The sequence below is a fragment of the Lutra lutra genome, chromosome 12 (genome assembly GCF_902655055.1).
Source record: "Lutra lutra chromosome 12, mLutLut1.2, whole genome shotgun sequence".
NCBI classification, from domain to species: domain Eukaryota; kingdom Metazoa; phylum Chordata; class Mammalia; order Carnivora; family Mustelidae; genus Lutra; species Lutra lutra.
In genome coordinates this window covers 25363368-25375517 of record NC_062289.1, presented here as the reverse complement: position 1 = coordinate 25375517, position 12150 = coordinate 25363368, and the positions used below count along the sequence as shown (strand labels likewise).

At 36.8% G+C, this 12150-nt stretch overlaps 1 protein-coding gene across 2 annotated transcripts in view; it reads right to left on the bottom strand.

Moving 5' to 3' along the window:
* DYM (dymeclin) overlaps window positions 1-12150 on the bottom strand; it is a 349065-nt gene that overhangs the window by 188527 nt on the left and 148388 nt on the right. For both annotated transcript variants that reach the window (XM_047696791.1, XM_047696790.1), the window contains exons 12-13: window positions 2392-2505; window positions 983-1077 (exon numbers count right to left, since the gene is read on the bottom strand). In XM_047696791.1, the coding sequence (XP_047552747.1) occupies window positions 983-1077; window positions 2392-2505 (209 nt within the window). The remainder of the gene's footprint in view (window positions 1-982; window positions 1078-2391; window positions 2506-12150) is intronic.

The window sequence follows — 12150 nt, the reverse complement described above, 5'->3', positions numbered from 1 at the left end:
TTGGAAAAAAAAAAGAAAAGAAACCCTCCAAATTTACTCATCATCTGTTAATTAGGTTTTCCTACCTTAAAGAGCATATTTTTGGCTAAGGGTGGAGAAGGGACAGGAAGGAGCTTTCTGGTGATGTTGTGAGAGGCAGAACAGTGATTACCCCTGAAATATCCACCTTCCAACACCTCTGGATGAGTTGCCTTATGTGGCAAAAGGGACTCTGTGGTTGTGATTCAGCCACGGACCATGAGATGGGTAGATGAGCCTGGGTCACCTGGAGAGGGCCAAGGCAATCACAAGGATCCTCAAAGTAAAAGAGGGAACCAGACGAGGAGATCAGAGTGACGAGATGTGAGGAGGAGTCAACAGCTTACTGCTGCCGGCTCTGACGGTGGAGGAAGGGGCCAGGAGGCAAGGGAGACGGCAGCTTCTAGCAGCAAGAAAAGGCAAGGAAAAGGTTCTCCTCTACAACCTCCAGAAAGGAGTCCAGCCCTATAGCATCTGGATTGCAGCCTGTGTTGAACTTTTAATCTACAGACTGCACAATAAATTTGGGTTGCTTTAAGACACTAATTTGTAGTAATTTGTTACAACAGTAATAGGAAAGTGATCCAACAGTAAACTGCTATTAAGAGAATTCTCTAAAAAAAACACAGCTACCCTGTGTAATGTGATGCTCTGCAAATATGCGAAGATTTAGTTTGCATTCCTAAGAAATATACCCGCTCCTCTGTAAAATGCTAATACACAAAGCCTAAAATTAGATTTTATGAAAAGATGGAGAAGTAAATCCAATTAACTTTGATCAAGAAAGTGGGTTAGAAAATAAAGCAGAATGAGGTATGTTCAACTAAACAAGAAGGTGATAAATATTAAGCAGGAAAATTTGATACTCCTTGTGCATAACATTAAAAAGGGAGCAACACAGTACCCATTCCTCTGTGTCAGCCAAAAGGCAAAGTGCGGTATTTCTCTTCAAGCTCCTATTTACCTAATGATCCTCTGGGCAGCATACTGATGGAGAGAACGGAACTGTGCCGACATGTTCGCTAAAGCGGCCAGACAGTTGGTGTGAAGGTACTTGTCCTGTAAGGAAACAGAAGGGTGAAAACAGACATCGAGTCTTCTCTACATCTGAAGCAAGATTAACTGGAAGCAAACGTAAACTCGATTGTCACTGATTTTTAGAGCGTTCAGGCCCACAATCCCTTTCTTCTCATTATAAAATCCTAAAAACTCTGTTTTATTCACTACACATCTGGAAGCTACATCTGGTGCAAAAGATTATGATGCTATTTGTCGTCACCTTTATCCCTGTCCTGGTGCATGTCAGAACTATTTCACTGCAGAAACATTAATGCTTAACTACAGAGAGCTGCTGCAGAACCTCACAGTTACACAGACTGTAGCATATACACCATAATCATCTTTTTTTGTTTTGAAGATTTTATTTATTTGACAGAGACACAGCAAGAGAGGGAACACAAGCAGGGGGAGTCGGAGAGGGCGTAGCAGGCCTCCCGCCAAGCAGGGAGCCCGACATGGGGCTCAATCCCAGGACCCTGGGATCATGACCAAAGCCAAAGGCGGACACTTAACGACTGAGCCGCCCAGGAACCCCCACAATCATCTTCCTGGAGTCAAAACATTCTCCATTTTTAAACATGTCTGACTCCTAGAGTTTCAGATAAAAGACTGTGGACATGTATCCACGTTAGCCTCATTACAGTAAACTTGACCATTTCTCTGAGCTACAAATTCTGTACATTGCTTCTCTATCGAGCAGAACTGAAATTTGCTCCCAGATGCTGCAAATACAATCCAGCTAAAATTTTCCTTTCACTCTTTAAAGTATTCATTCTACTTTTCTTTTCCATTTAAATTCATATTTCTTGTGCTTGTATCTTCATACACTTTGTTGTTGCTGCTTTTAAAGAGCAAATCAGTTTTAGTGGTCTAGCAAAGACAGACATCTTTTATCTAAATATGCCCCACTGCCCATTTTATGTAAAATACCTCTAATCCACACAACCTATTAAATATTAAGAAACAGACACTATATAAGGTAGAAGGAAACATCAAAGCAAAAAATGATGATCTTCTTATAATGTGTCATTAATACTTATTAATATTTTAGTATTATTTTATGTTAAAGCATATATTACATTATAAAACATGAATTACTTTTAATTAATAAAAAAAGAAACAGACACTATACACATTATTTTAGGATCATGTATTTCAGTGACTATACGTACATCTGTTATTTTTTGTTGTTGTTATTTTTTTTTACCATATTTCCTGAAAATGTTAGTATTCTAAATATTGAGATTGCTTTAAACTACAGGCCCAACTGTACTACACATATAAAGATAAAAATAATTGCTATGGAATACTTACTCTTGTCCTCGTCATGTTGTACTGAATGGTTCTTATTACAACCAGTATCAGAAGACTCCCCAGTGAAATTTCAGTTAAAACCCGTTCTGAATACCAACTAATATTTTTTAATATCTGTAATGGGGAAGAAAAGTTTAAGTAAATATGACTGCTTCAGGGAATAAAGGATTATCCATGTCTACAATCTCAGATAAGCCATGGCTTTGCTCTGAAGGTGAGTTAAACAATATAAAAGTGAATTGTGAGACTTTCAGTTCAAGATAGCAAAACAGTGCTGAGGTGTTCACTTCTCTTTCCTTCTTCCTTCTTAAACAGAAAAGAAAAGAGACCTGGAAAACAGGAGGATATCATTAGTACACAAAAAGGAAATATATTTGAAAGATGGGCAGCACAAAGACAAGACAGAAAAATTGGAAAAAGTGGAAATAGGAAAACTGAGGAGTCTCTTGAAAAGTAGAATTCTCTCAACAACCACAGAAAACCTTCATACTTGTGTTCAGGAAAAGCCAAGAACACAAATAAGCCAAGATCCAGAAGATCCATGCCATGTTCTGCTCTGGCTGCTGAGAGCTGGTAGCTCTGGTGCTCCCCTCCAGGCACCATAAGCAAGAACTATTTTCTAGCTTGGGCTGGTGCAGTTCCACAGGGGATATGAAGGATGGACATCAGAGAGAGACAAAAACTGGACATTGCAGATCTGTGATTTGAAAGACTAATTCAAAAGTTCTCTCAGACAACAGCAATAAATAGGCAAAAAGATAAAGTATGAGAGAAAAGCAGAGACCTAATGTCTACTTAGTAAAAGTTCCAGAAAGTACAGACAAAAAGGAAAACAGAAAAATTAGTAATAGGATAAAGTTTTGCTGAGGAGAGGAAAAACTTCCAACATTATGAGGAGAAATAATGAGAAAAAGTAAAAACAGTTTGGTAAAACTTCTGAATTTATAGTATATAATAAAATCTTATTGGCTCCCAGATAGAAGAAGCAGGTTATCACCAAAAGAGAGACAAGCAAACTAACATTAGATTTCTTGTCCTAAACACTATACATCTGCATAACAAGAGAACAATGTCCATACATTTCTGAGGAATGGGTTATGATTCTAGAATTCTATACCTAGAGAAACTACCACACAAGTTTACAAACAAAGTCTTGGAAGTATGCAAAGAGTCAACATGAACTGCTCATGCACCATTTCTGGGGGAAAAAAACAAACCACCACACATGTAAGTATTTAGCTGTCCATCCTTCCCACTGTGACAACAACAACAAATGACAGATCAAGAAATTCAAGAGGAGAAAAAGGACTTCCAAACAAAACCCAAAAGCAACAACCAACCACAATCATAATCCATGAAGTCAGAGAAATAAAGTTAAATCTAAGTAATATGGTTGTACCTCAGTTCTTCTAAAAAATCATTAAAATTGACATTTCTCTGGTAAATCTGCCCCCCCCCAAAAGTCCAAATAATAGGAGGAATGAGACAGGGGGTATGGAAACAGACCAGAAGAATAAAAAAAAGTAGAGATACTGTGTTCAACCTCATGTAAGTGCACACGAGTGCCTCCACAAAAGATTTTCACTCAGTTCAACTATCTGGCAAGAGTCCCAAATCACCTAGTACCCGCCATTACAAATAACCAACCCTGACCTGTTCTGCAGTCTCCACTCAGAGGCTGGCACGCGGCAAACACCCACTAAATGGTAGCTGAGTATTGTTTGTGAGGTAAAAAATGTAAATGTGTACACATCCCCATGTATTCATGACTAAGGATGTAAGTGGAAGAGATAACCTAATGTGTAAAACAAATAACAGTTGAAAAAATTCAAAACAATGAGTTTTGCCACTTGAACCTTTACAAAGAACAGTGAAGTGCCTAGTCCCTCTGACTTACTCTCTAAGGCACCAGTTCTCAAAACGTGGTCCTGGGACCCTGTAGGAGTCCCACAGACACGTGTGGACAATTCTCAAGGCCAAAATAATTTTCATGATAATACCAAAATATTACTTTCCACTCTCATTCTCTCATGAGCATACAGTTGAATTTTTCAGGTGGTACATAACATGGCTGATAATGTAACAATTTTAGTACAGAAGCAGACATGAGAATCTATCAGTCTTCTGTTAAGGCAATTTGTTCAAAAGATTTGTAAAAACATAAATGCCATTCTTCTTGCTAAATTTTTGTTTGGCAAAAACAGTTATTTTTCATAAAAATATATTATTGATGTATCTAACATATATTGGGGTTTATTATAATAACTATTATTTCCAAATGACCTGATTAAATATTTTTTAAATATCTCAATTTTAATTTCTAGTATGGTAAATGTACAGAGCTAAAACCCACAGAAAAAAACTATTTGGTGTCCTCAATTATTTTTAAGTGTAAAGACCAAAAAATTTTAGAACCAATGCTCTTAAGTCTCCAAATAAATACTAACACAGGACACTCATTAGGCAATTTTACTAGTGAGAGAAGTCTCTGTCTTTTTAAAGGCCACACATTTGAACATAGTTCAGTTTCTCCTCTCTCAGCTCCTTTATTTAGAAATAAATTGTCATAACCCATCCTTATTTGAAACAGAGGTCATTAGTTCTAAACATCTGCTTGTGTGTGTCAATTACAAACCTGGATGGAAGAAATGTTTTGAATAAAAGTAGTCTTATTCATTTAACATTCAACAAATATTTAAATGGTATCCACATAGTAAACTTATGTCACTATAAAAATTAGAAATCCAATTTAGTCTTTACATAAAATTTTTTCTTCCTGTGAAAAATATATTATTGCTTAGAAATTCTGGTTATGTTTAAGAAAAATTATAAAGAACTAGTTATAAAGCTCACAAAGCTTCCCATGGGACATCAATGCATAATGGGTAACATACAGAAAATTCTTTTTGGTAACTTAGCTGTAGCCATTGACCTATTTAGAACCTATTTAAACTATTTAACTTACAAAAGCAACTCCCCATTTCTTGTATCCAATATTCAGACATACAGTTTAATAGTCATAGACTGGCATCTTGATTATACAATTTCATGGTCAACTAACTCAAATAATATGCAAAAGGAAACCTCTCAAGGATCTGAAAATGTCTTCTTTCTTAAAAAGGATATGAGAATTGCTAGTTGTAGGTCTTTTCCTGAGCTTTCCCCCATATAGATTTGATTTTATTGAATATCTCTTCCAAATGTTTATATGCTAGAGTTGACTAACATACTGTGTAATATCAACTCTTTAGAATATCAAGTATGTTTAGAAAGGCAAAGAATAATTAACTTCCATATTCCCACAACTGACATTAACTGTTAACATTTCACTTTTTTTAAGATATAAATCCCATTTTATTCCCCCAAAGTAGGGGGAATAAATCAACCACTACCTTGAAAAAAGTGTCTACTACCTTTTGAAAAAAATTCACTACCTTTTGAAAAAAATCAACCACTACCTTGAACTTAGTATGTACCTTTCTAGTCCCCTTCAAATGCTTTCTATGTACACACACTCTCTCCAAAGCCTAGGAGATTCCTTTGTGTATTTACTAGTTTATAAAAACAATACCATGGTATCTTAGGTTGAATAGTATCCCCCAAAATTCATGTCATCCAAAACCTGTGAATGTGATCTTACTTGAAAACGGGGTCTTCATAAATACATAACCAAGATGAGGTCCTACTGGGTTGGGATGGACCCTAAATCCAGTATGACTGGTGTCCCTAGAAGAAGAGGAGGAGACACACAGAAACAGGCACCCACGTGAGAGGAGGACATGACACAACAGACAATAGAAGCTGCAAGCCAAGGACAACAAAGACTGGCCACCAGAGACCAAGAAGAGGCAAGACCTGTCTCCTAGGTCTTTCAGAGATACCATGGTCCTGCTGACACCCTGCTTTTGAACTTCTAATTGCCAGAACTCTGACAATCAATTTCTGTTGTTTTTAGCTACCCCGTTTGCAATAATTAGTTATGGCAGCCCTAGGAAACTAGTACACATAGGTATTTGTTGGCATCTTATTTTTTTTCTCACTCAATATGTTCTCGTAACCCCCCCATGTTGATGCATATAAGGAAATTAATATTTACCACATATGCCAAATTCTGGTAGTACTAATCATTTCTTAAAATGAATACAACTATGGTCATTAATAAGCAGCTGTTGCCCCAAGCCACTCTCCCAGGACCACCTGGGGGTTCCACAATTAACGTACAGAAGACAATGATGGGACCATGGTTGATATCCTTCTGACTGGCTGACTCTGGTTCCATACTAGTTAAATGTCTGAATATCACCCTTACTGCATCCCACCTAAGTACTGAATAGTACTATACCAATAGGCCACATGTTCTTGGGTCCACTCTTCTATTAATGGAAATTGGGGTTATTTCCAGTTTTTCCCCTAGTAAAAACAATGTTACAAGGTAGATTCTTACCCTTACTACCCAAAATCTCACTACAGGATATTCAGATACCAGGGACCTCTTACTCTCCGGATTTTCATACTCTGAACATTAATTATCAGTTAAGTCAGTCAGGAAACATATAAATTTTAAAAAGAAAAATAATCTGTAAAACACCCATTTTAAGCCACTCATTTTTCAGTACTTAATGACTTCAAAAGCGAATCTCCAAGAGTTTGCGAGGAGGCAAAATTGCAAAGTAACTGAATAGCTTTTTTTTTTTTTTTTTTTTAATAAACATAGGCTTGGGTCACTATTAACTAAAAAGCATAGAGCAGCAGTGTTCATCACAACAGCATGAATCACAAGCAGGTATTTGGCTTCAAATTTTTCTTTTACATTTTATTTATTTATTTGACAGAGAGAGACAGTGAGAGAGGGAACACAGCAGGGGGAGTGGGAGAGAGAAAAGCAGGTTTCCCGCCTGCCCTGATCTGGGGCTCAATCCCAGGACCCTGGGATCATGACCTGAGCCGAAGGCAGATGCTTAACAACTGAGCCACCCAGGTGCTCCTAACTTAAATTTTATTAAAATTTAAAATTCAATTCCTCGGTCACAGTAGTCACATTAAAAGTACTACCATCTCGGGACGCCTGGGTGGCTCAGTTGGTTAAGCAGCTGCCTTCGGCTCAGGTCATGATCCCAGCGTCCTGGGATCGAGTCCCGCATCGGGCTCCTTGCTCAGCAGGAGCCTGCTTCTCCCTCTGCCTCTGCCTGCCATTCTGTCTGCCTGTGCTCCCTCTCTCTCCCTCTCTCTCTGACAAATAAATAAAATCTTTAAAAAAAAAAAAAAAGTACTACCATCTCAGACAGCACAGAAATTTCATAGAAGTTAAATAGCCTAGTATAAAAACACCACTGTATCCAGCACCGTTTTCTTAAATGCTAATATTTTGCTTCTGACATCCTGAAATCCCTAGCCAGTCCTCACTGATCCTGTCCTCTAACCTCTGGCAGCCTGAATTTGATACTTCATTACCATGCAGATTTTTGAGATTTATTATTACCAATACATGCAGCTCTATTTAATTTACTCTAGCTGTTCTACAGTATTTCATTTACGTTAGCATTTATTTGCAATTTTTGAACACTATAAACAATACTACAATGCACATTCCTTCAAATGAGCTATTGTGGCTCTCTGAAAAAGTTTTTCTTAGGACACAACCAGGAAATGGAATTGCTGGGAGGTTGAGTATCTACTTCTGCAGGTTATTTGAGGAACATAAAAGGCCAGATTCCTTTCAAAAGCTATTCTGCTCATTTATATAGTATAAGAGCATCCTCCTTCCCTACAACCTTACCAATTCTTAACAAAGCTTATAATTTCTGCCAAACTGATGAGTACAAAATATTTGTTATTTTAATTAGCATGATCCTGACAAATCAGGAGTTTGAATATCCTTTAAAAATGTTTGCTGGTCATTCAGGTTTTATATTCTGTTTCTTTTTATTACTTTGCCTATTTTTCTACTGAAGACTTTGGTTTTACTGAAGGATCATGCTAATCCATCTTCCTGTCTACGTCCTGTTTTCCCTTTTATTAACCATAAAAGGTTTTCATTGTAATGCAGTCAAATTTATTAATATTGTTTATTCATGGTTTATACATTTATGCTATCTTGAGTTCATAAAAACATTATCCTTTAGCTTCTTTTGAAGATTTTAAATTTCAGCTTTTCATATCTAGGCCTTATTAACACAAGTGCAATATGTCCTTATATAGGGGCAATATCATCTAATTTTACTTTTCCTGTGAGATAAGCCAAGATCTCAATCTCAGCACGATTTACCTACTACTTCCATCATACATTTGTGTTGCTGTATGTGAGTGTGTAATTTCTGGACTCTCTAAATTCTTTTGCATTTATCTTTTTTTTTAAAATTCTACTGTTAATGAAAGACATTTAATTACTAATGTTTTATAACTAGTCTTATCTGGTAGGATAACTCCACATTGTTTTTCTTCAAAAACTTTCTATGCAAAATGTTCTTCCATATGATTTCAGGGACTGCAGTTGACACTTGAGCAATGCAGAGGTTAGGGGTGCCCAACCCACTGCATGCACAGTCAAAAATCCATCCAAAAGTCAAACTTTTGACTTCTGAAAAATTTATTTAATGATAAGCTTACTAAGGAAGAGAAGATATATTTACAGTACTATATTTATTGAAAACATCCATGTATAAGTACACTCACACAGTTCAAATCTATTTTACTCAAAGGTCAATTGCAGTTGATTAAGTCTCACAAAAATCTCGAGATTTTGATCAGGATTGCATTCAACACAATGATTAATTTGAAAGCAAAATTAACAACTCTGTCACTGAGTCCTCCTATCCATGAACATGGTATCTCTATTTATTAAGTCATATTTAATATCCTTCATTTAGGTAATTTTTGTCATAAAAAATGTTGTACTTCCTTTGTTACACGATTCTCAAGTTCACTACAGTTTTATTGGTATTATAAGTAGCATCTCTAGACCACATTTTTGAAGACTAATTTTTTGGGAAAGAGAGGAGGACAGAGAGGAGAGAATCTCAAGCAGACTCCCTGCTGAGCATGGAGTCAGATGGAGGGCTCTGAAGCTGAGATCACAACCTGAGCTGAAATCAAGAGCTGGACATTTAACCCACTGAGCTACCCAGGCACCTCTCTAGAACACATTTTTGAAGAGCTTTGTTACTGGTGTGTAGAAATTGTATTTGTTTATATATGGATCTCAGATTCAGAAGATTTGCTCAACTTTCCTAACAGTTCAAATATTATTATAGTATCTTGAATTCTCTATATGGTCAATTCTAACATCTGTAAATATGGACATTTAGATTTCCTCTCTTTTCAAGTTTAACTAACCTGCTTAAAGTTTTGATACAACAATGAAGAGGAGTGGTAATACAGAACATCCTCTTTGTTCTGACTTCCAAGAAAATATTTCTAAAACTCTCCAATTGAGTACAATGCTTTTAACTGTAGATTTTTATAGATACACTCAGTTAAGACAAAGAATTTTTCTACCCTTACTTTGTTGAAAATATTGTTTTGTTTATCATGAATAGGTGTTGAATTTTATCAAATCGTTTTCTATGTCTATTGAAATGAATGTATGGGTTTTCTCTCTTAAATGTATAAGTTACATTAAGAGATTTTCCAATATTAAACCACCCTCACATTCCTGGAATATCGTTATTGACATAGATAACATAGACACATTCCTCCCACCTGCCCCTTCCTGCTCATCAGGGAGCCTGCTTCTCCCTTTGCCCCTCCCCACTGATTGTGCATGCACATGACTCTCTCTCTCTCTCAAATAAATAAAATCTTTTAAAAAATTTGTTTTAAGTATAATTTTTATAAAAGGGGAAAATTTGGAAAGATACTTCACAAAAGAGGATATATAAGCACATGAAAAGTACATGAGGTCTGAGGAAATGCAACTTCAAGCCAAAATGAGATACCAGAATCTATTTCATGGACAATTAGATCCACAACTAATAATTCCATGTAAAGAACTTTGGTAGAAACATTTACTTACTCATTTTCACTACTACATATGGAAAGGAAAAGAAAAATAAACAAAGGTCAATATGAAAGTCAAATTCTAGAGGGGAAAGAAATTTGTTTAAATACCTGAATTTGAAATGTCATCTGGAATATCCAGAAATCCTTACGGAACCAAGTATGAATATGAACAGAACCTAATATTTTATCGGAACATAGACATTTTAAACTCTTTCTTTTCTTGATCATCTTTCTGGGGGTTTTTATCTTTGTCTTAAACGGAACTCTGTCTTATTATCTCCTATTTCGGCAGTCAGTAAAGTTTAATTTTAATGCAAACTCCTATTCTAACTTTAATTACTAAATAAAATAAGCATATCAAAAAAGCATAGAGGGGCGCCTGGGTGGCTCAGTGGGTTAAAGCCTCTGCCTTCGGCTCAGGTCATGATCCCAGGGTCCTGGGATCGAGCCCCGCATCGGGCTCTCTCTTCAGCGGGAAGCCTGCTTCTCCCTCTCTCTCTCTGCCTGCCTCTCTGCCTACTTGTGATTTCTGTCTGTCAAATAAATAAATAAAATCTTTTAAAAAAAAAAAAAAAGCATAGAAAACAACATGATAAAAAGTGTATCCATACTTGAATTTTGTCAAATCTTAACATTTTTTTTGTCATATTTGCTTCAAAGTTCTTTTTGGTAACTTCTTGTTTTATTTTGTTTTCCATACTGCTGAAGCAAATACAACATTACAGACATAGGTGAAACCCCACTGTTTACCCTTCTCCATTTTCATTCCCCTTTTGTACTCTCCAGATGTAGCCAGCACCCTGCTGGACTCTTCAGGGTGCTCTCAACATTTTCAATATTATCAACAGTGCTGTCGGATGACCGTTAATCAGCAGGTGCGCTCTATGGAAAAGTGCACATACAACCTTGGAGTATAACTGAAAACTTAGGGTTAGACGCTGCTTCAGTTTTATTACTGTCTCTTCAAGCTAAACATACACCTGCCCTTGACCCAGCAATGCTACCCTAGGTATACACCCAAGAGAACGAGGGCACATGTCTGCTGATGTACAGGTACAAAAATGGGACAGCAGCCTTATCAAAAATAGTCCCAAACTGGGGGGGAAAGCAATTATTTACCACGAAGAGAATGGATAAATATACTGCAGCATATTCATACAACGGAATAACACCTAGAAATACAAAAGAACCAACCAGTGATGCAGTAACACAGGTCAATTCAGCAGTACTCTGGACTGAAAGAAGCCAATACAGAAGATAGCACACTGTACTCCAAGGAGAGATAAAAACTAATCTGTTGGGAAGAAAGTCAGAATAGTGGTTCACTATTGTTGTGGGGTACTGGCCAGGAAAAGGCATTTCTGTTATGTTAGAAGTGTTCAGTAACTTGATCTGTGTGGCAATAACACAGGTATACACATATGCAAAAACTCCTAAATTGTACCTTCAAAATCTGTGCACACTTTATACTTCAATTTAAATGTTTTTACTTTTTTTTTTTTTTAAGATTTTATGTGTTTGAGAGAGAGACAGAGATAGCTAGAGAGAACACGAGTGGGGAAGAGAGGGAGAAGCAGATTCCCTCCTGAGTGGGGAGTCTGATGTGGGGCTCGATCCCAGGATGCTGGGCTCATGGCCTGAGACAAAGGCAGACACTTAACCGACTGAGACACCCAGGCGCCCCAATTTCAATGTTTTTAAAAATTATATCAGTTTTTGTTTCTTATTAAAAATAAACAGTATAGGGGTGCCTGGGTGGCT